Genomic DNA, 27543 nt, shown 5'->3' on the forward strand with positions numbered 1-27543 from the left:
GACTCTTCAGTTTAAATGAATTTTACTCTAAGTGTCATGAAAATTTGTCAGTTTTTGTTTTTAATCTGACTTCCTTTGGAGCAGGAGATTTTTATTTATTTATTTTTATTTATTTATTTTTTTTTTTGGTGAGACAATAGGAGTTAAGCGACTTGCCCAGGATCACCCAACTAGTAAGTGTCAAGTGTCTGGTCTAAGATCGCATTTGAAGTCAGATTCTCCTGACTCCAGGCCCAATGCTCCATCCACTGTGCCACCTAGCTGCCTCCTAGCAGATTTTTTTAATGATGGTAACACATTATAGGGGTATTCAAATAGTAGGTATGGTTTGAGGAAAATTGTTTTCTTTGGCCGATATTTGTAAGGGTAAGTTCCTTTTGGGGAAATGTTTTCTACATGATTTTGACTGAAGAGAAAGTGTGATTTTTTTTTTTTAGATTCATTTGCAGTGTTGGGAAACTAGAGAAAGTAATCACTCATGTAGCTCCATAATCTGGCTCCAGTTTAACCTGTTCAGATTTATGCTACTGTATATGCCAGACAAATCAGATTTCTTGACATTACTTGATTTGCCTGGCTCTCATCTGCTTCTGTACCTTTGTGTATGAGTCTCTCATACTTCGAATGGTGTCCTTTCTGCCTCCCAACCCCAGCATATTATAAGATGGAAGCTTTTTGATGCAGGAACTGTTTCATTTTTGTCTTCCAATCTGCAGGGCCTACCTTGGTTCCTGGAACATAGTAAGTATCTCATTAAATGCCTGTTGATTGACCAAGATCTTAGAGTCATAGGTTTAGCACTAGAAGCAACAATTTAGAAACAAATAACAGTACAGATGAGCTGTTTGTTTAATTTATATGTGAGGAAACTGAGATCCAGAGAGGTTATATAAATGACTTGCTCAAATTCACCCATGTTCCAAGTAATATCCTACTCCTTTCATTTAAATCCTTCCCTTTCTTCAAGGCTCAATTTGGATGCTACCTCCTCTAATTTTCCCAGTTAGAAGTAGTCTCTCCCTTCTCAAATGTATTTATTGTATTCTAACTTGTATTAAGTTCCCCTACTAAAGTGTAAGATTCCTGAGGGCAGAGGCATCTTTATGACTGGTATCTTTCACAGTGCATTCCACAGAATAGATGCTAAATAATTATGTAATTCATTTGAACTGTCACATATACATTGATATGGACTAAATCTCTCTATTCATGTTACAAGTCAGTTCAGTTTAAGCAGTTGTCAATCCAAGGAAGAACTTGGTTAAACAGGTTGCTAACAAGTCAGTTAAACTCATTGTGTAGAGCAAATTGTGGCAGAATTTTTCATGTTCCGATTTTTTTTGGTGTCCAGAAGTTACAGAGTAAATGTTTGCCCTAGGTCCTCTCTAAAAAGTGTCATTTTCTTTTTGGTACATGACTAAGCTTCTCTGTAAGACATTTTCTAATGTGTTGTTTAAATGGAGCTCTATAAAAATAAATCTAGTGGTGTCTTGAGGCTCTGAGGACACTGGTAAACAATCATTCTTTCATTTCATGGCCCAGAGTGTCAGTAAAAATCAGTGATGGAATAGCTAACAATACAGAATGTCTTCAATTTTTTGTTCATGCCATTATTTGAAGCTATAATTGAATAATGACAAACTTGCAACTTTAACAATGTGGAATCTGCTGTTTGAATGTAGCTCAGGCCAACTTCTATATACTTTAATTAGGCCAAACTTGTATTGACCTCAGTGGTAAACTGGGCAAGTGTCTATTTTAATTACCTTTCACTCCAAATATGTAGAAGTTTTCACTTCAGTTTTCTCACTCAAGAAACAATACATGGACAACTAAACTAATAAAATGTTTAAGTGGATACAAATCAATCCTGAAGGGTTTAAACAGCTGTTTTCATCTTGTAAGACAGCTGAGAGAACACATACAGGCTACAGTCCTAAGTGATGTCCAGAGAGCATTTCAAATCCAGTAAATTAGCTCTCCTTTTCCCCCCATTTGAGCTCATAAATGTTAACCTCATAAGTGCATCAAATTCTTCCATTGAAATAAACTTGAACTGACAATAGCCAGATGATGTAAAATTGAAACAGAAATTCTATCCTTAACCCATCCCATCTTCTTCCCCGTAGGTATTGTAGGAGTCATGGAAGAATGAGAGATTTTCATACTCTGTGAATTTCAATTTTTGGGCAGAGTAGGGCAGATAAATTTCTTGCTTCCAGGAGAAAGCAATTACCAGTGCAGGGTATGTAGCTGGCAATAAATAAACTGAGAACTCTACCAGAGAGTGTTACAATTTAAACACATTCAGAATAGCCTGGCTTTTATAAAGTCCTTTCTCTATATCATATGTCTTCTTAGATAGTCTTTATATGTGAACTATGCACTTTGCTTCACTGAAAGCCCCATCATGTGAATTACACGTTTTTGTCATGTATTTTATAAGTAAACTAAGATATGTTGTATTATAGAATCTAAAATAAAACCTTCATAGCAAAATCACAAATAGAAATTTTAAAATGTATAAATATGTTAGTACTCTATTCAACATGATAAATCAATCAGGTTCTCTGGAGCCCCACAGTATATTATGGTGCTGTTTATCATATGTCCTGTAGGAGTAATGGATAGTCATTAATTGATGCCAGTGTTGATGTGATTCTGGGCAGTGAGGGAACAAAAGATACTTCTCAAATTTGTTTAGAAATTTTGAGAAAAATATGCAGAAAGATCTTCTAAGGAATGAGTGTTCTCATTAACCAATTTAGAATTTCAGAAATGAAATATTACTTCGTAATGAACAAAAAGGGAGGCTTGCCACCAATGTAAAAGCACTTTTTAAAAAATCAGCACACTGAAGCAACTGTCACTAAAACTGTTGCTAATAATAATGACAAAGGAAAACTGAGAAATAACATTTTGAGTTATATATTAACCAAGATTATTATCTTGCTACCATTCTGGAATTCTACAGTAGTCGATATACTATGCTATAAATGTATGTTGTGAAATTCTTAACTTGGGGAGATCTCACTTAGATATATTTGTGTGTCATATTGACCAGTTAAAGTACTCTACTATATTCAAGGTCCTACACAGCCGGACTCTGAAAGAAGAGAAATCTTTCCACTTTTTAGCAGTTAAAAATAGCTTATCTTACTTTAAAAACCCAACTGCCCCACTGTAGCTCCTTAGACTTGCATCAGAAAGCACATACCTAATGAAATTTCATTACTTAAATAGATACTTGGATGGCTGTTCAATCTCATCCATGTCCATACAGAATAAAATGTCTCTGTATCTTCTTATATCCTTATATCATCCATAGAGGATCACCCTCTATGGTTCTTTTACTATCTATAAAATGTCTAACTGGACCCTACCAAGACTCTTTGGAAATAGTTGTGGCCTAGTCCAGGAAAAGGATGTCCTTTCATTCAGAACTGATCTTTTACTCTAATTTTCCAGAGGGGATTTAGAGCCAGTTAGGTTACTGTGCCCCCATGGACTTTCCCACCAGCTCTTAGTGATAGTTATAGCATAAGCCTTTTATTAAGGGGGAGGTCTCCATCAGCAGCTCATTTTATTTGTAGACCTCTATAGGGTTGTTGGGTTTGTTTGTTGGGTTGTTTTTTTTTTTTTTTGACCCTAAAAAGCTTTAAGAGTGAAACATGGTCAAAGTTAAACAAGAAAGACTAAATTTTCACATGGCCAGCATAATTACCTCTAAAACATTTGCTCCTTCGATATGATTGAAATGGACCTCCTTGGATCCTTTTGGGACTTGGTATTTCCCATGTAAGCATAGACTATAAGCAGCATGGTATAGTGAGAGAGAACTGGATCTGGACTCAGAGGAAATGAGTAATTTTATTTGTACTGATTTTACTATCTTTGTGACCTCAGGTAAGTCAGGTAAGTTCTCCTGACTCCAAATCCAACGCTCTGTTTTCTACACCACACTGCTCCTTAAGTTTCCTTTTGGACCTAGCTCCTATGGTTCTAGCGTCTTATTCCTACAGGAGATATATAGATATAGGTATACATATAGACAGATATAGATATAATAGACACATATATATGTACATACGCACACACACAAATATACACATACATATATCATGGGAGTAGGGGACAAGTATGTGTATATGTGTATACATATATGTATGTGTGTGTATATATATATACACATATATGTATACACACACACACACACACATGTCCCCTACCCCCATGATATGAACCAAGTCCATACTATCTGCCTGGTTTGTAACGTGAGTTAACGTTGAAGTTTAAAACTTCAATTTTTCTTTCCATTTGCAGTGATAGTTTTGTTTGAAATTATAGTATAAGTTTGGGTTTCTTAAGATTAGACTTTTACCTGGACACTCTTAATCCAAAATTTTCAAGTTTTAATTATGGCAGTTTTGAACATGGTTTGACTGCTGTCAGGTGATACAGAGCTTTATGTCAAAAAAAGAGCCTAATTGGGGGAAAAATCAAAGAATGATATCAGCATGATCAAACTGAACCAGAGTACAAAGTGTTTTATTGGTTGCAGAACATCAGTAATTTGTGGCATAGTCTTTCAGTTTCCTTTCTAACAAAGAAATTACTGCAGACCTCTTGGGAGAGCAAGGCGGTCACTCTCATGGAAATTATAATCCTTTTGGTAGGCTGATTTGTAATACAATGATCTCTGGAACTCCACAGCTTTATTTATTTTGTCGGGTTTTACTATTTTTTTTTCTTTAAAAGAAATTACAAACATCTCTGATGTAAGATGAAGGGATTGGTAGAGTATACAGCACAGACCACTGCCCTCAGTGAATTCTTGCTAAATTCTTGCTGATGAGTTAAACTTTTTTTCAAGCCTTCATTTCTCCAAGGAAAGATGCATTAGAAATGTTATCTTCAAAGGATAGCTCCATGGCCTTCTGGTTGGAATACATACTATTTTCATTAGTAGAATAATAATTTAGAAAATGAACCAAAGGTGATAAAATCTCTCTACAGGAGATTGAGGAAGGAAGGTGAAACATCAGCTCATATAGAAAATATAATGCTAACTTTGTTGAGTTATTATGACCAAGTTTTGAAGAATGAAGGAACAAGATTCATGGTATCACAGGATTTACAGCAGGAAAAGACCTTAGAAATTATCTAGTTCAGCCTCTCATTTTAAAGATGTGGACACTGTGGTTTAGAGAGGGAAGGGACTTTCCAAAGGTCGTTCAGTTAGCAGGTAGCATTTTGTGAAATTAGATAGTGGGGTAATTTGGTGATACTGTCTTCTCCCAGAACCTTTCTAAGAAGGTTTCTGAAGTTGGCCTTTATAAATTTCAGAATCCTTTAAACATTAAAAAATTAGCTCACCAGTTTTACTCCAATTTAGTTTTTACTCCAGTAAGAACAAAAACTAGGAAAAAAAAAACAATTTTTACTTGAGGAATCACATGATTGTAGAGATCAAAGAGACATAACAATCCTTTTGTCCAACTCCCTTGAATATCATGAGATAGCATAAGCCCAGAAGCTTTCTGAATTAGAGTATCTCAGAGAGATACATAAACAACTGTCATACCAGGCAAAAAATGGCAGATACTAGAAGAGAGTTAGAGAGTTCTGTGTCCCTTCTGGCAGATGAAACAGAAACCTCACACTGGGGCAAAACAGGGATGGAATAATGGATGAAGTGACATTTGAGATAAAGCTTGAAAGAAGCAAGAATTTCAGCAAGAAGCAATACCAAGTGGGAATGGGGAGAAAGTATGGGAGAGGAGTATCCCAGAGGAGCCATGTGGGCATAGTTGCAAAGGCGGTCAAGTAAGTCATTTATGAGTAGCCAATTTGGCTGGAATGTAGACTATATAGACTATAGTCAGGTAGTTGTAGATGTAAGCTTGAGGGGCAGGCTGAAGTCACATCATCATGAAATCTCAGAGACAAATAGGCCCTTACAAGCATTCTGTCTAGTCCATACCTGACCAAGCAGTTATCTAGCCTCTCCTTAAAGGCTTCTAGTGAAGAGAGAACCCCCTACTGCCTGAGGTAGTCTGTTTCAGACAGCTTGACTTGTTAGGAGCTCCTTTATATCCAGCCAAAATCTAATTCTCTGCAACTTGCCTTCATTTCTGGTTCCTGCCTTCCAGGGCCAGGTAGAACAAATCTGTTTATATTATGGAAAAAGGAAGTAAGGTTAGTCTAACATGACCTGTCTTGGATGAATCCATGCTGGCTTTCAGTGATCAAGCTTACCTTTCTTGGTGCAGACATACCGTTCTAGAATTTTGTACAAAATCCACGTTAAGATCCTTGGCCTCTCGTTTTCAGAATCGACCCATTTCCCTCTTTTCAAAATTTGTTTGCTCCAGTCCTGTGGCACCTATTATATTCTACAACGCTCTTCAGACAATGACAGTAACAGTCCAGCAGCCACGTCTGCCAATTCTTCAGGGTCTCAGGAGATGCATCACTATATAAATGGAGTAGCTATTAGAAGCCCTTAGAGGTGGAATAAGGAAGATGAACTGTATTTGGGTTGGGGGTGGAGGGGAGAACAGTGGGATGCCTCTTAAGATTTCTAAGTAGTGAAATGGTAAGAACAGAACAATATTTTGGATAAATTAATCTGGCATTTTCTAAAGAGATGAAGGATTTAAAAGGAGCAAAGCCCAAGAGAGGAAAAGGGAGAAGAGAGACAGGGGCTGATAGTGGTGAAATGGGTATTTTCAGCCTTTAAAGCAAAATTTCTCTATTTTCCAGTTCTTGCTGTGCCATAGTTGTTCCTCTTTGCCTACCATTTTAGCATGTCTCAAATCCTCAAGGAGAATGAGAAAACCTTTCTTAAAAGGCCCTCATAAGGGATATGCAAAATAGGAGCACTAATACACTGTTAGTGGAGTTGTGAACTAGTTCAAACATTCTGGAGAATAATTTGGAACTTTGGCCAAAGAGTTATAAAACTCTGCATACCCTTTGTTACAGCAATTCCACTACTTGCAAGGTCTGGATCCCAGAGAGATCAAAGAAAAGGGAATAGGATCAGTTTGTACAAAAATATTTATAGCAGCTCTTTTAGCAGTGGCAAAGAATTGGAAATTGAGGGGATGCCCATCAATTGGGGAATGGATGAACAAGTTGTGGTATATGAATGTGCTGTGAGAAATTACAAGAGGGATAGTTTCAGAAAAACCTAGGAAGACTTACATGAATTGATGCAAAGTGAAGTAAGCAGAATGAGGAGATCATTGTACATAGTAACGGCAACAGTGTAGCAATGATCAACTGTGGAAGACTTAGCCACACTTATAAAAACAATGATCTAAGACAGTTCTAAAGGTTGCATGATGAAAAATACTATCCACCTTCAGAGAGAAAACTGATGAACTCTGAATGCAGATTGAAGCATACTTTTTTCAGATTTTTTATTTTCTTGTTTTTCAACATGGCTAATATGGCTTCACATGCATCATATTGCTTGCCTTCTCAGTGAGTTGGGTGAAGGTCTGATGAGAGGGAGAGAGTTTGGAACCCAAAATTAAAAAAATATATAAAATAATAATAATTATAAAGAGCACAGTGGGATTATTTTCTCATACAAAATCATTTCGTCCTTGTTAGGAAGACAGATTTGTGGTATGGTGAAATGGATAGAGTGATGTGCTAGGAGGTGGGAGACCCACACCCGATGCTAGCACTAATGTTTTCTAGTAGTGTGATCATGATCAAGTCACTTACCTATTCAGAGCGCCAGTTTCCTTGTCTGTAAAATGTGAATGTTAATAATACTTCTACTGTCTGCTTTACGAAGTTATGGAGAGAGCTTTGCAAACTTTGAAGATCTATACATATACATACATATATCTATATATATCTATATATATCTATATAATGGAAATGTTTATTTTCCAAATGTTCCTCACTTTCTCAAATAATGGCTTTGCAAATTCAAAGATGAAATTTTTCTACAAAAGGAGAAAAATGAAATGATTGCGTGAAATTCAACATTAATTAGTCTTTTCCCCCCTTTCTTTTAGCTAATGAAGGAATTTCCTCTCCTGAGCATGTTCAACATACATGAAAACCTTTTAGAAGCTTTGCTGGAACTGCAAGCATATGCTGATGTTCAAGCAGTCTTAGCAAAATATGATGGTAAGTCCTTGAGGATTTTTTGTGTTTGGTATATATTTCAACTCCTAAATTGATAAAATCACTCTAAACCTGAGCCAAAATGTATAGACATTCATACTTCTATAAAGTGACTTGAGCAGTTTTCATGATGTTTTATTTCTTGACAAACCAGAATAATGAAATGGAAAGTTATAGTACAGTAAAAATTGTCCTGCCAGCATTTTTTCCCAGTGAGTCTCACATTCCTTTTTATTTTTTGTGATTTGATTAGTTTGGACCAAGATTATCGATCTAGAGAACTTGGTTACTAGCTTTCCTACAGCATTTTGCCTTAAAGAAACCTACCAAATCAAATACTGGAACTAGGTGTGGACCTAAATTACTAAAGCGCATTATCAGTACTTGCCTTACAGATTAATTAGGTGAGTGATTATCTGCATTATAAAATAATTACTTGCTTTACAAAATGTTAACTCTATTTTTTCTCTAACTGCTGGGTTTCCATGGAACACATCGATTATTATATTATTATGAGAGCCAGAATAGGGTATTTGATTGGTGTTGGAGTCAGAAAAATCTGGGTTCAGGTCTTGCTTCTGACCCATTTCAGGTATATGACCATAAGTAAGCAGTCTAACTTCTTCACGCCCCAGGCGGTTCTCCGAGATTGTAAATGACAGTTTCCGATTGCCGTTGGTTGAGCTTCCATATTAGAAGTTAATTCTAGTGAAATTACAGAGCTGGACCCCCTTTCTGTGCCTCCTTACCCAAACAACTCATCTTTTATTCTCTAAAGCCAAGTATATCTAATTTCAAGATTTGCTAGTATTATTCTTAGTTATTCTATAGAAGCTGTTGTTCTATCATTTCTCAAGGTTCTTTTGAATTAAATAGGTCTTGTTACATTCAGCTTTTAAAATTGGGAACCGAAGGTACAGCAGGGTTGTTGTTTGTCACTGGTTTTTAAAGTAAATTCCAAAATGAGTTGGAAAAGCAAAGACAGAAACTTATAACACCACACTGTGTGCTCATTCTGCCTCATCATACCTAAGTATCCCATGTAATAATATATAGACTATATAGCACATAAATGATTTCAAAAAGAGAAATAAACATTAATTGTGCACTTTAAAGCAAAACATCCAATATTTGGCATTCACCTGGGATTAAATAATAGAGATAATATATACTTTGGCATCTTTTTATAATGCTGTACTCTGGGTCTCTGTCCTCATAGGATTGTCTTAAAGATAAAACACACCTATTTTCAGGTCCTTTAGACCTCAAGTAAATAATTAACCATCCTCATCTACCCCTTTACCCCCAAATGAATAGAGACCAATTAGACCTTCTCTTGGCTGAATTCTATTTTTGTGACCAACGTTAGAGAAAAGTTCCAACATAGTATATGTATTCCACATACAACACAGTATTTACATTACGTATCAAGATTTAAGAAATAATAATTTAACCAGTGTAGCCCTTGGGATTCACAAGTCTCAAAAGGCTCTTTTTCATAAGAGTTTCAGCTCATTACAAAACTCATCAGCTTTATGTGTGGTAAGATTGATTGCAGTATAAAGAAATGAACTCATTCATAGCTTTCTATCTCCAGTTTCTCTCTGTCCCACTCCACAGCCTTCATTCAGCTATAACCAAAGCTGATTTATTGGATTCTGATAACATATGTTCAGATTATTTCTTAAAACGGCTGGTCCCACCCTCTGCTAAAAATTTGGCTCATATTTTGAAAAACTTCTGTTGTTGTAAGTGGACAACTTGCCGTACCAAGTGCTTTGTATTCAGTTTTGTTTATATTGTGTACCTGGCAACAGAGATGATGTCCATGCTCATTATTCATGGAAAAAGAGCCTCATTAGTGGCAGGACACATTCTGTTGCTGAGCTACCTCATTATAGCTTTAGAGTTCAGCATTTGTCAATAGAGTGCAGATGACCTAACCACAACTGAATTCTAAAGGGGATTTTTGGCTCTGGCTTGGCACGGGTCTGTGTTATTTACAGAGGAATTGATTATGGCTGCTAAAGTTACTCTTCTTGAGGACTCAGCTTTAAGGAAAAAAGCCTCTTTGTTTTGTTCCCTCATTGTGAGATGGGTACTTTCAAGTGCTGTTTTTTTCCAGTGGATGTAAGAGAAAAGTTGAAAAGCCTAAACAGAACTGTAAGCGTGGCCCCTGATGGCCAGTTACCTGAGCTCTATATGTGGAAACTGAGTACTCAGGACTTTTAAACGATAGATCTTAAAGAGACACCCTTTTCCTAATGCTTCATGGTTCAAATGTCATCATCCTAAGACATGATGTTGGAGACAACATTTTGAATCCAAGCCTCAGCACCTCCCCATAGAACCACACCCAAGCAGCAGGATTGTATGTTATCTTTGCAAAATGGAATGTGCCCATTGGGTGGTTGTTTCTTGGATGGCTTATGGGTACAGTGATCCTTCTTCATAACATTTGCCAGGTGGCTGAATTTTTTGAATATTATGTTGGGAAATGACACAATGTGATTCTTGCCTTTTGCCAAAAATGATTTTTTTTCTTAAAGAAAGGAAAAAGTAAACAGCATGTTCTAGGAATGGAGTAAGGTAAACTGTATTTTCCTTCCATTCCTTTTTTCTTCCATTTTATTTCAGCATTGCATTTTTCATCTAGGCCAGTGATAGGAATAAACTCTTCCTTTAGTGAATATTTACTCTGTGGCCCCAGGATTAAGTTAAATGTGGCATTTCCCACCCCATCCCCTTACCTAGCTGTCTCCATCTAATTTGATTTTTGTTTCTAGTATGTTCCCACTTTTTACAAATCTCAAAGGCCGCTTTTTGTTTACCATCCCCACACTCTTCAATTTCTATTTTTTAATCACTCATTGCATTCAGCTTCTTCCCTTTTCTCAAGTTTCTGTAGTTCTTGTTTAATAGCCTCTACTGAAGACAGTTACTACACTGTTTATAATTCTTAAATTTTTACTGCATGAAAGACCTCATATAGTGAGCTTGTCAAGATGCTAGCTAGAACCTGCAGAGCTCTTATTTTCCTTATATATTAGGTGATGCTAAGGAGTGTGTATTCAGTTGGATATTTCCATTCTGAATCTAAATTATACTGAATTAACTGTGCCATAGTAGTCAAGTCTCAAGTAAGGAATGGAAAAGTATGTCTGTCTATACTTGTTTACCTCTCTTTGGAAGCATCATTAAGCAGTACTTTCCTCTCCAGGCCTTACCTACAGTGTTTATTAATATTTGGAAACTGATCTGTACATAGATTTACTTCATTTGGATTTTGGCATCTTTGTCTTCATTTAGCTTCCACCATAGATATGCAGAATATTTAAAAGCACTAAGTTATCATAACTTTCTTTTGAAAGAAGCTAATGGAAAAAATTGACACAAGTTTTAGATTTTTCTTTAAAAGTTCAAAGACCAGCTAAAATTAAAATTTCAGCCCAAAGATTGGGATTTTAATTTGGCAGGTTTTTTGCCATTTTTTTTTAAAAACTAGGTCTGTGATTTTATCACTATGGGAAGCATCCAGGGAGAAATTTCCTTTACTGATGCTGAACTCGAACCCACATCTTCCTGACTCCAAGGTCAGCTTTCTATCCACTACCTATATTTCCTCTTTTCCTGTTTTAATCATAATTATTTGAATATTTTCCTTTTTATGTATTTGCTTAAAGTTAATTCTTCAATTCAAGTCTAAAGATCCTGATTTAGGCTTGAATTTTTCTGGTGTTCCTAATAAGTCTTCCATGTTCTATTTTAAGGCCTTCTGTTAACTACTGTCCACAGCATGATAATAGGAGTAAATATTTTTGAAAAAGGCAAAACTGATGTTTTCTAAATATTACATAAGTAATGCTGGATCTGATGGCAAACATATATACATATATGCATAGTCATATAGATATATAAGTTTAGATGTTATTCTGTTTTCTCTGGAGGCCCATCTTTATTTAACATTTGGAGCATTGAAAAAGTGCCATGGATTTTTTTCAAGAGGCCACTGTTGTTACTGTGGACAGAAAAGAAGTGGCACATCTGGATATCACAACTACCTCAGCCCTGTGGTCATTTCCACCAATGGTAATAAAACTTGGCCTATGTTCTTTTGGATCACTGCTCTAATCCATTAGTCAGATGTCCCAAATTCTCAGAGTAAAAGCTATGTACGGCAAGGGAGAACTAGGTTTGTTATTGTTTTATTATTATTTTTTAAACAGTCCAGGATGCAAGAAACATGCAACAGCTGCATCTAAACTTCTTTACCATTTTAGTTGACTTTTATCAAGCCAGCCCATGTCAGTAATTATATCTGAACTCTGTTTTATAAGTACCATTTTTTTGTTTGTTTTTTGTTTGTTTGTTTTTTTTTTAGTGAGGCAGTCGGGGTTAAGTGACTTGCCCAAGGTCACACAGCTAATATGTGTCAAGTGTTTGGTCTGAGGTCGGATTTGAACTCAGGTCCTCCTGACTTCAGGGTCGGTGCTCTATCCACTGCACCACCTACTGCCCCTATAAGTACCATTTTTAAGACAGATTTCTGACACTCAGTAAAGCTTTTTTCTATCTAAAATAGGTAGTCCTAGGGAAATAATATCCAGTGAATTCTATGTTCAGTCCTTAAAGTGCTGTATCATGCTAGCTATTATTATTAAGAAAGTCATTTATGAATCACTATCTTGTGAAAATAAGCAGAGAGTAGCCAGCAAAACATTATAGAAAGTTTTACTGAGGTCATTTAATGTAGGTTTTATGAATAGCACACAGTCCTCACCCAGAGGACTCTTCAGGATTTGTCACTGGTGCAAAGCAATAACACTGTTTTTTAACTGGTGCTCGACTAGTGTGATGACAGTGTTCAGGACACAATGTCTTCATATAGAATAGTTTATCAATTTTGCAGTCATAGAATTTAGAGATCAACTAGAGAGGCACGTACTTGTTCGAAGCCAAGTAAGGTCACTTGAAAGTTATACAGGTAGTAACTTCCAGAGCTTGGATTTGTGGCAGAGATGAGGTTGAAAGCCAGGTTCTTAGACTCTAAATCCCCCATGCCTTTAAGGTTTAGGTCCCTGATTGTACTCTCAAAAATGTTTCTTAAAGTCTTCGCTCACTAACCTTTTCATAATAATAATAGTTATCATTTACATACCACTTTAAGGTTTGAAAAGCCCTTTACACATACTATCTCATCTGATTCTCACAGCAGTCCTGTAAGGTAGGTGCAGTTATCCCTGTTTTACAGATGGAAAAACTGAAACTGGAAGAGGTTCAGCAGCTTGCTAAGGGTCTGAGGCAAGACTTTAAGTCAGATTTTCTAGACTCCCAAGTCTGGCCCTCTGGCCACTGTGCCACATAGCTGTCTTCATGAGTTTCACATGTTTTCCTGATGAAGCCTGGATAGCAGAAAGCTTTGAGACATCAGGAAAACATCTATACTTATGGGAAGTCATCTTCCCACTCCTCCTAATTCCAATAACTGCTGGGGAACCAGAAGCAGAAATCATTGTGATAGCTAGGGGATACTCGATGGGTTTTGTTTTGCTGATTAGAGTTGGAGAGAACTCTCATAAGACAACTAGTATCCTTTGAGGGAAACCTGGAGTGCTGACGATAGTGGAATGTGGGGGATACAGTGCCAAACCTAGGAGGGGAACAGCCATCCAGATGATTTACCTTTACTAATAGCCCAGGACAGGGGTGCCTTCTCACAGCCAAAATGGAGACTGGTGAGGTGAGTGGAGTACTGCCCCTGAGAAGAGTGAACTTCAGAATTATCTAAAGCTGTACCAAACACCATACAGATTTTTGGCTGAGGCCTGTTGCCACTGTTAGATTTAGTTTTCAGATGAGTTTAATCACTGGCATTTATAGCAAGGTGAAACAGTAGGAAAAAAAGGTCCAAAACGTTAAATACGTTCAATTCATTGAGCTGCACAGTTAAAGAACTGATCACTGTGACATACTAAGCAAGAGTAGGAGGAATAATAAACTCATAGAGACTTCAAAGGTCCTCTAGTTCACACTTTACTATAAGTGTGAAAACCCTCTAGAGCACCACTGACAAGTGGTCTTCTACATTCTCTTTGAATACCTCCAGGGACAGGAAAGGAGACTAGCTCGAAGAAAACCTTGGGGTCCATCTGTTGGTGCAGGAATAAGCTTGTAGATATGAGGTTACCAGAAATGGCATAATTTGACCAGATACCAAGTTGATTTTGAGACCAAAAGGAAAATCTACCAACAGTCCCTACAGATTATTACAAAATGAAGAATGAAGTCTTGACACATAAGGTAGGATGATCCATCAGCATAAAAAATCTTGACCATGGGTAGTGTGCTATTACAACAACTTTTATATAGAAAAGTAGCATTAGACCAACATCCTTTAATATAAGTTACTTTTAACAATATACCCTAGCCTAGGTCATGTGTATAGAAGTATAGATACATTTGATTTAATAAATATATAACATGCATATATTCAGATTCACCAAATTCATCTGGGTTTTATTTAATATAAACTGTTGATCCTGTTCCAATTCTTATCTGCAGATTGTCGTAATTTACTGAGATAATGTGGCCTCATTGGCTAGCTGCCACCATTAGTGAGTTGCTGAGTTGCTAGTTTTGCCCCAGGTCCAGCTTCTGTGGGGCCCTCAGAGACATTCTCAGGGCTGGTAATAGTCCAACTCAGAAAAATTTTCGTGAGTAACATCTGGATCACAGTGGCCTGGTCATTGCCTTTGAGTAAAAGGTGAAATTTTCTGGGCATCGTTGGAATAAAAAAATTTTAACTGCTAAGATCCATGTGGAACTTCATCGTGAGTGATGAAACTATCAGTTCTTGTGCCTTTGAAATTCTTGGGAAACACCCCTCGATTTCTGGAGGGAAGTCAGCCCCTAGGTCTTCCCATCTAGTTGACATCACACTGGCCTTGAATTGTATTTGAACCAAAAGAGCTCATTTTGGATGGTGGGAGATGATTTGGAACCAAAGAAGCAATACTGCTGCTGCAACAGAGATCTCCTGGGTTCTTTTCCTCTAATGACTTCAGATATATGCTAAATAGCCCAAATTATGAAGAATTTCATAGTGGACCATTCTATAGATGTATATAATAATTGATAGGCAGCGTGATATAGTAGAAAAGAATTTAGGTTTTAGAAACAGAGGACCAGTGTCCAAAACTTGGCTTTTGTTATATGTATGACCTTAGATAATACCCTTCACATCTCTGAGCCTCAGTTTCCTATTTTGCAAAATAAGGTGATTGGGCTAGATCAGAGGTGCGAAACTCCTAAATAAAGTGAGGAGGAACCAGATTAAAGTATAATTGAAAGTGTTTAACAAGCTAAATAAAAATGCAACATAGATACTGTTAATTTGGTTTACTAAGTCAGTATGCGGGCCAGCAGGGATCTATTTCTATTTGAACTTGAAGCCACTGGATTAAATGGCCGCCAAGGTCCTTTTTGAATCCTTTCTCTGCTGTTCACTTACATGAGTAACTTTGAGCAAGACTTTGAACCTCAGTTTCCTCATTTGTAAAATGTAGGGATTGCACAAAATGACCTCCAAAGTCTCTTCCAGCTCTAAGTTTATGGTCTTTATCTTTATTTTATTGATGGAGAAATTGTGAGAGGTTAAATAAACTGTCCAGTCCACATACCATTTTCGTTCATTCAAGCTAGTATCCACTCTAAATAACGTCTCTATTGGGCATTTCCTGGACTTACCCAAGCAACAGTCTTGCACTAGATTACATATACTCACTTAAAAATTAATTTTATTTCATTGAGCTATTTATAGGCTCTGGAAGATCAGAAGATTTATAGTTAACAAGATTGCTTTTACTCTCAACTCCACATGTGCCCTAATTACAGGTAGGATCCTAGGGAAACCAGAAAATAGATGGCGTGCCTTTCTAGTTTTTAGCTACAGATTCTTCTTTTTTATTTGCTCCTCACTACTGTTTTCTTTTTCAGCTTCTCTTTCAAATACTCTCTTCATTGAGAACCCAAGTTTCCTCTGTCCTTACCAGTTCTATTTCATTCTTTCCCCTGGAAATCATATGGACAACAAGAAGATAAACACTTCAGAAAACATCTAATAAAATGAAAAAAAGTTCAAAGCTCCCTAATGGTTCTTAAAATAGCTACCACCACAGCCCACTGAACCTCCAAAGATATTTTGAACTGGTAGAAACTAGAGCTTAAGTTATGTGAAAAAATGTTCATGAGAAGCAAGATTATTTTTTGAGGTGATAAGAGGATGCTTATATCTTAATATTTCCTTCTTTAGGCTATATACCCCACTTATTTTTGAAAGGACTTAAGTGGTTTAAAAATTAATATGCTGAATAAAAGTACAATAAGGTATTTTTTTAAAAAAATTAATTTAATAGACATTTATTAAGTGTCTCCTATGTACCAAGCACTGTGCTGAGTGCTTTACAAATATTATCTCATTTGATCCTAATAACAATCCTGAGAGATAGGCGGCATTGTTATTCTCATTTTACAGTTGAGGAAACTGAGGCAAAGAGAGGTTAAATAACTTGTCCAGGGTAACATAGACAGTTAAGTGTCTAAGGCCATATTTGAATTCAGATCTTTCTAACTCCAGGCCTATACTTATCTGTTGTACCACTTAGCTGTGCCATTTACATTTAAATGTATAACAAAAGAGTCATCCTAAAAAGATCAAAAGGAGTAAGTACCTTCAGAAATGTGTGAAAAGCAGAGTGCTACTTTTGAATTAATGAGGCTGGCTTTTAAGTCAAATCAACAATTAAGTGACTGCCCATCTGCCCAGAATCCTTCTAAGTGCTGGGGATACAAAGAAAGGCAAAAAACAAACAAACAAACAAAAAACAAAAACAAAACCTGGTCCCTGCCCTCAGGAAATATCCAGTCTAATGGGGGAGGCAACATGCAAACAACTATGTACAAATAAGATACATGCAGGATAAATTTGAGAAAATCTCAGAGGGAAGGCACTACTAAGGAGGATGAGGCAAGACTTCTTGTATAAGGTAGGATTTTAATAGAGACTTAAAGGAACCCAGAGATGAGGAGGGAAAGAATTCCAGGCATTTGGGACCTCCGGTGAAAGTGCAGAATTGGGAGATGGAGTGTCTTGGGTGAGGAACAGCAAGAAGGGCAGTGTTATTGGATGGTAGGTAAGGAGTAGGAAGGCTGGAAAGGTAGGGAAAAGCCAGGTTACAGAGGGCTTCAAAAGCCAAATGGAGGATTTTATATTTGAAGGTATCAAGGAGCCACTGAAGGTTACTCAGTTGGATGAAATAGTCAGTCCTGCACTTTGGCGAGATTCCTTTGACAGCTAAGTGGAGAATGGCCCAGAATGGAGATTTCAGGCAGGGAGACTGACCTAAAAGCTACTGCCACTACAGGAGTGAGGTGGTGACAGTGTCAGGAGAAAAGGGGCTTTTATGAGAAATGCATTGAGGGAAAAACTGACAAGCCTTAACTGCACATTGGATATGAGGACTGAGAAAGAATAAGGAGTTGAGAATGACACTTGAGTTTCAAGCCTGCATGACTGGAAGGATGGTAGTGGTACCCTTGACAGTAATACAAAAGTTAGGGTGAGGACAGTGTTGAGGGGGAAAGATGATGAGTTCAGTTTTGAACTTGTTGGGATTAAAATGTTTACAGAACATCTTAAATTTTTAAAATTTTTGGATGCTTAGGGTAACATAAGAATGCAAATTAAACTGTTTTTGTATTTGTTAGAGGATGAATATTAACTTAAAAAAACATTCATTAAGCACCTACTCTGTGAAGTTTTGTGTTATGTGCTAGGCTTGCAAAGATGAATGCAAAACAGTTTAGATGCTATATTTTACTGGGGTAGGGGGAAACACCTTGTGAATGCATAAATAAGTATAAGGTTATTTAAGGAGGAAGAGAACTTCAACAACTGTGAGGATGAGGGAAAGCTGCTTTCAAGGAGGCTAAACTTGAAATGAACCTAAGAAAGGTTTAGAAGTATAGATAAAAGGAAGAACCTTCTGGGCAAAGGTGTCAGATCCTGACCATTGAGGGAAATGGCAGCAGAATGCTTAGGGAACAGCAAGCCATCCAGAATCTAGAGAGAGCTGGGATGGGAAGGAGTGGGATATGAAATTAGGCTGAAAACTGAAGTAGAAACCAGTATGTGCAGGGCCTTAAACTCAAGCTTGAGGTGTGTCTGTTTTATTCTAAAGACAGTAGGTCAAAATAGGGAAGTAGCTATTGAGGATTTTTTTTTTTTTTTAGCATGGGAGTGACATGGTCAGATCTGTAGATCTGTGCCTTGGAAGGATTATTTTGGCATGTGTATGGGGAACAAATTGGAGAAGAATGAAACTAGAAGCAAGGAGAACAATTAGGTGGTAATTTCAGTAACCCAGGTGAGGGGTGATAAGGGCCCATAGTAGGATGGTGGCCATCCTGTGAGAAGGGATCAGATGAGAGAGATTGTGTGGAGATTGAATCACCAGGACTTAGGAACTAATTGGATGTGGGAAGGTAAAGAAGAAGAAACAATCAAGGATGATTAGAGGTTTGAAAGTGGGTCATTTAAAAAATGACAATATCCTCCAGAGAAATGAGGAAATTTAGATGTGAGACAGGTTTAAGGAAAGTATGCATGTATCCATCGAGAACAGATTTCCTTTTTTTGGATTTTTACAACTTAAAATACTAAGCAAGGTACTCCCACTTCAATTTCTGTAGTCACAGAAGGCTTTTTAGCCTTGGAGAATTAATTCATACTTAGACCTGACATGGGCAGCTGGGAAGAATAAGACCTGTCCTGGAACTTTGGTAGTTGAGGTGTTTGGAAAAGCTTGAGACTATTTAGAATCACTGACTGTGACCAATATTACTATCTACGTTAGCAAAGAACTGGGGGGCGGGGGTGGGGAGTAGATGCCCATTAACTAGTCAGTGACTAAACAAATTATGTTATGTAAATGTAATGGAATCATACTATTGCACCATAAGAAATGATAAATATGATGAATTTTGAGAAGTGTGGGAGGACTTATAAACCAATACAGAAGGAAGTAAATGGAACTCAGAAGGCACTGTATATAACAAAAACAAGAAGAAATAACTGGAGCTCAGATAGGTAAGTGATTTGCCTAGTAACACACAGCTAATAAGTCATGGAGCTAGGACTTAAACCCAGTCTTTTGACTCTGAGTCCACGATTCATAGACAATCTTTTCCTAGTACAGAGCAGTCACCGAAGCAAGATGTCTCAGTGTTAGGAGAATAAAATATCCAGGTGTATGCTGGAAGTCTCATTCTCTCTAAAGTATAGGTAAGATTACTGATTGGCAAATGTTTTTTCCAGTTTTTAACACAAAGATGGCTTCTGAAAACTGCAGACTTGCAAACTTGATATTAATACCTGACAGAATTTTAGGAAAGATTATTAAATATGTTTTGGTTGCTTAAAAAAGCAAGAGGTAATAACCAGTAGTCTTCATGAGTTCATTAAGGGCAAATCATACCAAACTAATCTCATTTCTTTTTTTTAAGGATTATTAGACTGATAGATGAGAAGAATGCCATAGAGAAACTTTCTCTTAATTTCATCAAGTCATTGACAAAGTCTCTTTGGATATGAAAAAATATGGGCTAAGTGATAGTTTAATAAGATTTATTCATAGGCAGCTAACTCCTAAGAATGGCAACTAATGGATCAGTGTTAGCCTGGAAAGAGCTCTGTAGTGTTGTTACAGAGCTCTGTACTGATCAACATTTGAATCAACAACTTGCATGAAGATATGGAAGGAATGCTTATTAAAGTGGTAATTGATACAAAGCTGAGAGGATTAACTAAAACACTGGATTTTGGTTGACTATAAGTTTTTTATAAGCTAACAGTATCTTGTGATTGGCCAATACTTAGTGCAAATTTACGTTGCATTAACAGAAATATAGTATCCAGGTCAAGGAAATGGTAGTCTCACTGTGCTTTATATTGGGAAAACCTCCTCTGGAGTGTTGTGTGAAATTGACACACTTTTTAAAGAGTGACATACATTAAAATATAGTGCTCGATAAGAGTAACCAAGGTGAGAAAGGGTATGAAAACATATGATGTAAAAAAGTGAGGAAACTAGAGAAGGGAAGATTTAGGACAGATATGATAGTTCCCAACAAATAATTTGAAGGCTGTTATGCAGAAGAGGTTATGGACTAATATGTGTTACTCCACTGAATAACAGTGATAGGGTGGCAGATTTCATCTCCAAATAAGAAAGAGCTAGCTTTTTACTAATTAGAGTTGTTCAGCTCTGGAACAAGCTGCCTTAACTCCTGTGGAAGGATTCAAGTAGAGGACAGATGATCATTTGTCAGGATTTTGTAGAAAAAATTCCTGCATTGAAAAGAGGATTAGATGAGATTATATGAGTTCATTTTTCAACTCTCAAGATTCTGTGATTGTTACATGTAACAGAGAATATTTCATCAACCATTTTCTTTTTCAGAAGCCTCAAAGACATATCCTCATTTGTAATTGCATGAATATGGCCACAAAAGATGACAGCTACAGATAAATCAAATCTATGATTTATTTAATGATAACTTGAAATACTGAACTTAAAATTTGAAATAGCCTTTGAGTTCTGATCTAAATTTAATTTCTTGACATACCACCAACACAGTTAAATAAATGAGAGTAATTTGTGGACCACGTTCACATAAATTGAGCCAGTCTTATTGTGCTTTGAAATTCTGGAATACCTTATGGTTGAAGTGAGTCTTTAGGAGGTATTTGAAGTGGGTAAAATGTGAATGACATTGGCTCAGGACCTGTAACTCCAGAACCGATATTCCTCACATGACACGACAGTATTAGTATTACCCCACTGATCCCAGCTACTGTTTTGGCTTATCTAGCTGGCCAGGTGGGTGTCCCCTTCTCCCTGTACATGTGTTAGAACGCACAGGACTGACAGAGTTCCACAGGGTAGGAGAATGGGGAGACTTTGACTTGAGGGGGACAAGGTTCAAATCCATAGCACAGATGAGTTTAGCTGTACACACTGGCTATGAAATTCTTAGTATGCTAACTGAGAGCATAAAGATGCAGATGAATTGGAATAAGATCAGAAAGATACAAGGGAAGTAAATAATTGTGAAAGTGTAGCTTATAGGGGAGTCAAGGAGAGAAGGATTAGTCTGTGAATTGACCACAAGATTACACTTTATTATGAAATAACTTGCATAAGTTTCACATGCTCATATTGAAGACATTTGGGGGGAAAATGTTTGGCCTTTCCAGAAAAACACTTGTTATGAGAGAACAGATAGATGGATGCCAAGTGGAACATTAGAGCTAATACTGAGTTTTCATGCCCCTAAGGAAATCAATTCTACTTTTTAAGTGAGGAAAATGCATTTGGTATCCTTTGTCATTACTGTGATTCACAGACTTAGGAGACGTCCAGTAATCTCCTTCCTCTGTCTCCTTGGCATCAGAATTCATATGGATGCTTTTCTTTCTGTATTAGTGACAGTCAAAACTCAAAAACTTAACAGGGAATTTCAATCAATCAGAAGCATTTTTAAGTGCTTGCTGTGTGCCAGGGACTGTGCTGAATGGTGGGGATAGAAAGACAAAAAGGAAACAGGTCCTGCCCTCAAGGAACTTCCATTCTCCCAGAAAACATGTACATATATAAAGAATAAATGCAAAATAAATGAAAGGTAGTTTAGGGAGGGAGGACACTAGCAGATGGGGGAATCAAGAAAGATTGTGTTTTATTTGAATCTTGGAGTAAGGAATTCTGTGAGGTGAAACTGAGGAGAGAGAGCATTCCAGCCTTGGGAGACAGCCAGCACGAAGACTGATAGAAGGGAGGTAGAGAGCTCTCTTTGAGAACCACGGTGCTAGGGTGTCTAGAACATGGGTTAATGTAAAGGCAAGCAGCAATTAATGAGAGTAGAAAGGTAGATTGTGGCCAAGTGGTGAAGGATCTTAAAAGCCACACAGAGTTTTTCATATATCCTTAAGAGGGAACCCCTAGAAATAAATGCATAAGAGAATAACATGTCCAACCTGCATTTTAGGAAGATCACTTGGGCAGCTTGTGAAGAGGATAGATTAGAGAAGGGTGAGACCTGAGGCAGGGAGACCAATCAGGAAACATTTAGTAAGCACCTACTATGTGCTGGCACTGTGTGTATGTGTGTGTGCTGTTTTTTTGTTTTTTGGGGGGAGGGGGATACAGAAAGAAGCAAAAGGTAGTCCCAGCCCTCAGGGAGCTTGTAGTCTAATAGGGGAGACAACCTGCAAATAATCATATACACAGCAAGCTATGTACAGGATAAATAGGAAATAATTAACAGAGGGAAGGCAATAGGATTCCGAGGGGTTCGGGGATACTTCAGATCAAATAGGAGGCTGTGGGGTGAGGGAGGATGAAAAGTAGAGGATGATACTGAGCCTGTCAATTTGGGAGACATTATGTAATTAAGAGGGCTGCTCTTAAAGACTCTAACCTTCTAGAGAAACTTGCTAAGAAGGTTTTTAAATTTTCCTTTACATTTTACTTTACCTCAGTGGGTTAATAACCAGCAACACTGAAAAGCAAATTACATTTATGAGTACTACATGCTCAGAAGTTTTGACACAACTAGGTTCACCGTCACCTAAAGTATCTATGTCGTATCCAATTCTATACATTTTCTTGGTAGTAAGAAGGTATAAAAAGTAACAACAGTATGTACTCTTGCAACTTTTTTATTTTTTGAAACAAGTTCATAAGCTATTCCATAAGGGGCAACCAGCTCATAATTACTAAGTTTCCTCTAAATAGGAATGACTTAATTCTTAGTGTTCTTTCAGCTTATAGAAATGTGAGCCAAAATACACAGATATTTTCTCAGATTCATATGGCAGGTATTACTAGGCAAAAGCAAACTTACTGATTTGACAGTTCTGTGGCAGGCACGTACTCCAACAGGGATAACATTAACTATCACAAGTGTCAGTTTTTCTTCTTCCTTCTGTCACCCCCCCCCCCACAAATTTATGAATACCTGTCTTTTTAATTATACCAATCTGTAATATGTTGTCATAGTTTTATGAGAAATTATTGATACATTGTAACCCAAAGAATAAACACTTTATAACTATAAGTTTTGTACATTTATTTTGAGCAAGTCACTTTTTCCCCATTAAATATAATTGAATGCAAATACAGATATACACACATACACATACATATATACTTTGCCAAATGTTGGCGACTTTGAAAAATTTAAACATCAAGTAGTTCTTTTTGATATAAATTCCATATTTTTCATGATCTTCATAGAATACAGAATTATTAGTAGAGTAAAAATGATATGGAACATTTTTTGGAGGGTGGAGGTGTCTGGACTTGTAATTGCATTGTCCTTGGCAGATTCCTTATGAAAAAACTCCCTCCCTCAATCTATATCAACAACTTGCCTGGAAGTTACAGTTTTAGAATTGCTTGGGGACAGAGGCTAAGTGATTTGCCCACTTGTAGCTAGTACACATTCAACTATTTTTAGCACCTGATTGGTATGTATGTCAGAAGCAGACTTGAACCTAGATCTTTTGGGCCTTGATATGAGCTCTCTATCAACTATGTCGTGTTGCTTCTCTTAATGGGACTTAAAATGTTTAATTTAGTAGTTGTTAACATATACAGTTAAGCACTTGAATAAGCACACACCACAAAAAGTTTTAGTTTTGCTATTTCCCTTCTGAAATACAAATGAATCTTTTCAGTTACTTTAATTTTTTAGCACCGTTTTGACTTTACCCTTTTTTTCCATTAACCTCTGGTTAGAAAATAAAAGCAAAAGAAAGTGCTATTTACAGAAATCCTTACATTTAAAGTAGAACTTTTAGTTGTGCTCTAAAAATGTTAATAAAAAGATGACTATGCAAATAAATCTTCACACTAGAAGAAAACAGCATTAAAAGACCTTATCTACATTTCCCAGTTGTTAAATTAATTCCCATGCCTGACTGCTGTCTGATTGTTAGAATTAAGTTTCTGATTTCAGTTTTATTCTTGACCTTCTCTCCAAGGCTCACTCCTCTCCCATGCCCTTGATCATCTCTCCCATGGGATCTTGTTCTGTGTTACCCTTTCTTTCACTCACCTCTTCAACATTCCTACAACTGGGTTCTCCTCTCTGCCCAGCTACATGCTGCTGTCCCTCTAATCTCAACTTTACACCCATCTTTAAAAATAACAACAACAAAGTTTTCCATGACCCTGGCATCCCATCAAGATACCATCTCTTATCTCTTCCCTTTCACCGTCAAACTTTTTGAAAGAAAAAACTGCCTCTGCTTCCTTATAGCATACTTGTTCCTCAAACCCTTGTAGTCTGAACACACACTACTTTGCTGATACACCTCCTTCTGTTTACCCATGATCTAATGACCACATTAGATGGTATTCTCCCCATCTTGGGATAACAGGATGATAGATACAAGAGCTGGAAAGGATTTCAGAGAACATTGAGTCCAACCTCCTCATTTGTACTGAGGTCCAGGGGGGTGAAGTGCTCAAGATCACAGAGATAGTAAACATCAGAGGTGGGATTTGAACCCAGGTCCTCTGACTCCTAAGCCAGTGCACATTCCACTATTTCCAGCTCTCAATGTATAGTTAATAAATCCTTGCATTTAATTGAACCCAAACATAAGATACACCTGCTGAGCATTTGCTCAAAATTACCAGAACCTTCAAAGTCATAGAGAACTTATATGAATTCATTCAACAAATACTTATTAGGCACTTACTGTGAAGCTAGTACAATGCTAAGTACTAGAAACACAGGAAAAAAAAGAAATATTTCCTTCCCTTAAGGACTTACACATGACTTAGCAGACCTAGACCAACCCAAGTGACTAACCACAATGGCTAGGCTACATTGACTGACCATTATGAAGACAGGTCCCTGCTCCTACTCTCACTTGAAATGCTCTGACTAGCTTCTGTGACCATTGGTCTTCCCCTGCTGAACCTCATGTTAAAATATTGTATTTATTACTGCCCCAGGCTCTTTTCTAATGCACAACTCTTATCACTCCCCATTGACTATTGAGTAACGTTCTTAGCCTAGATTCAAGGCACGCTACAACCAGGCCCTGCTTCTCTTTCCAGGTTTGACTTCCACCTGTGCCCTACATTCATTCAGTTAATCAGCAGCATTTACTAAGCGTAGTACATGCCAGAAAATGCTTAGGAAACAAAAAAAAAAGCAACAGTCCCTGCCCACAAGGATCTGACTTTCTGATGAGGGAGAAAACATGTCCATAGATTGGTATATACAAGATATATACAGTAGATAAAATGTAGCCTTAGAGAGGAAAAACATTAAGAATTGTAGAGAACAGAAAAAGTAAAGACCAAAGGTGCTATTTATTATTTCCTTGATGCACTCATCCCTTCGTTATGGTAAGATGGTCCTATTTTTCCCCATTCCTGCCCATGTATCTCTAAGCAACCTATTGAAATCTGCCTATCCTTCCTTCAAGATCTGGGTTAAATATTATCTCCTTCATGAAGTCTTCCTAATCCATACCATAAACTTATCAGACTCATTCACTTTTCACCTATGCAATTTAATCAAACAAATAAGCATTTGTTAAGCATCTACATGTACAGTGTCTGTAGCAGCTATGGACTGGAGACCAGAAAGATTCTAGGCAGGCCGGGAGACCAATGAGGAGGCTCCTGCAGTAGTCAAAGTGAAGGATTATGAAGGCCTGAAGTCATATGGTAGCTTGTAATTAGAGAGAAAGGGACAGATGTGAAAGGTGTGGTGGAGGTAGAAGTGACAAGATACAGTATTTGATTGGATCTGGGGATGAGGGATAGTGTAGGCATTTAGGATGCCACCCAAGTTGTCAGCCCAAGAGACTGGATCAATAGTAGTATCCTCAATAGAGAAAAGGCGAATTTCAGAAGAAGGGTGGGTCTTTGGGGAGAAAATAAGCTTGTTTTGGACATGTTGAGTTTGAGATCCATAAAAGACATCCAATTTGAAGTGTCCAGTAGGCAACTGATTATGGCCAGGTAAGAGCTCAGGAGAGAGACTAAGGTTGGTCATATAGATATAGGAGACATCTGCATAGAGATAATCATCAAAACCTGGGGAAATGATGAGGTAACCAATTAAGAGATAGTAGAGAAAAAAGAGGATCCCAAAAAGAGCCTTGGGGTCTATCCACACTTAGGGGAGAAGATGGATGATGGATCAGTGAAAAAGATTCACAAGGAAGTCTGACAAGCAGGAGGAGCACGAGGAGAGGATATGATTTCAAAAAGTCAGAAAGGGGAGTGTCCGCCGGGAGATGATCAGCAGGGTGACATGCTGCAGATAGATCAGGAAGAAAGAGGATTGAAGACAGGCCGTGAGATTTGGCGACGAGAGATCATTGTAACTCTGGAGAGCGGACTGAGGATCAGAGCCAGATTGAGAAGGGAGTGAGAAGAGATCAAGGGGAGGCGAGATACGGAGGCAGCTCTTTGTAGGTTAGCTGAATAAGAGGCTGTGTGGTCCACCGGGCACAATGCTGGACTTGGAGTCAAGAGGGCATTGGCGTCCTGCTTCAGCCAGTTACTAACTGTGTGACCAAGTGCAAGCTACTTATCTTCTGAAGTCTTAGTTTCTTCATCAATAAAATGGGAATAGTAACACTTGCCCTTCCTGCCTCAGAGATATTTTGAGGAAAATGCTTTCCAAATCTGAAAGTGCAATATAAATGAGTTGTTATTAATACTGTTGTAGACCACTTCCTGGCAAGTTGTCTTTATTCTCTTAATAGACTAGATGGTGTAAGCACATAGCCTTACATAGTGAGTACTCAATAAATGTTTACTGAATTGCTGATAATTGGCAATGGTAGAATTTTACTATTTAGCATCATTCCTGATCAAACCCCAAATTTCTAAATTAACCGTATGCCTTAAGTTGTTGACAATTTACAGTCAGAAACCAGGAAATGCAAGTTTGTTACTTTGCATTGGATAATCATACATGTTAAGAAAGACAAAACAGGCCTTTAACATTCTAATATTCCATTGTCATTTCCTAAATATTTTAGACTGTTTTTAGATTGGCTATAAATTTTCAGTTGAACGTATTTATTTTTATTAAGCTTTGTTGCAAGTAAATGCCTTGTGCTGAGACTTTTTATGACTTGGCTTGACTCTTATTAAGGTATTGAAATTTCCCTCCTTTTTGTTGAAGATTTCTCTTTGAAGAGTTGACTTATGTAGCAATGTTTTATGAGTTTTTATTATTGCATGAGGAAATGGAAGGATTTTTTTTCTTTGAGGTTCTCACATCTTCCATTGCTTA

At 37.3% G+C, this 27543-nt stretch overlaps 1 protein-coding gene across 7 annotated transcripts in view; it reads left to right on the top strand.

Annotated features, from left to right (window-relative positions):
- Nucleotides 1–27543, top strand: part of ST7 (suppression of tumorigenicity 7) — a 283519-nt gene that overhangs the window by 206749 nt on the left and 49227 nt on the right. For all 7 annotated transcript variants that reach the window (XM_027845020.1, XM_027845018.1, XM_027845019.1 and 4 more), the window contains exon 9: nucleotides 8040–8154. In XM_027845020.1, coding sequence (XP_027700821.1) covers nucleotides 8040–8154 — 115 coding nt within the window. The remainder of the gene's footprint in view (nucleotides 1–8039; nucleotides 8155–27543) is intronic.

The sequence above is a fragment of the Vombatus ursinus genome, unplaced genomic scaffold (assembly GCF_900497805.2).
Source record: "Vombatus ursinus unplaced genomic scaffold, bare-nosed wombat genome assembly UNPS02014946.1, whole genome shotgun sequence".
Taxonomy (NCBI): Eukaryota; Metazoa; Chordata; class Mammalia; order Diprotodontia; family Vombatidae; genus Vombatus; species Vombatus ursinus.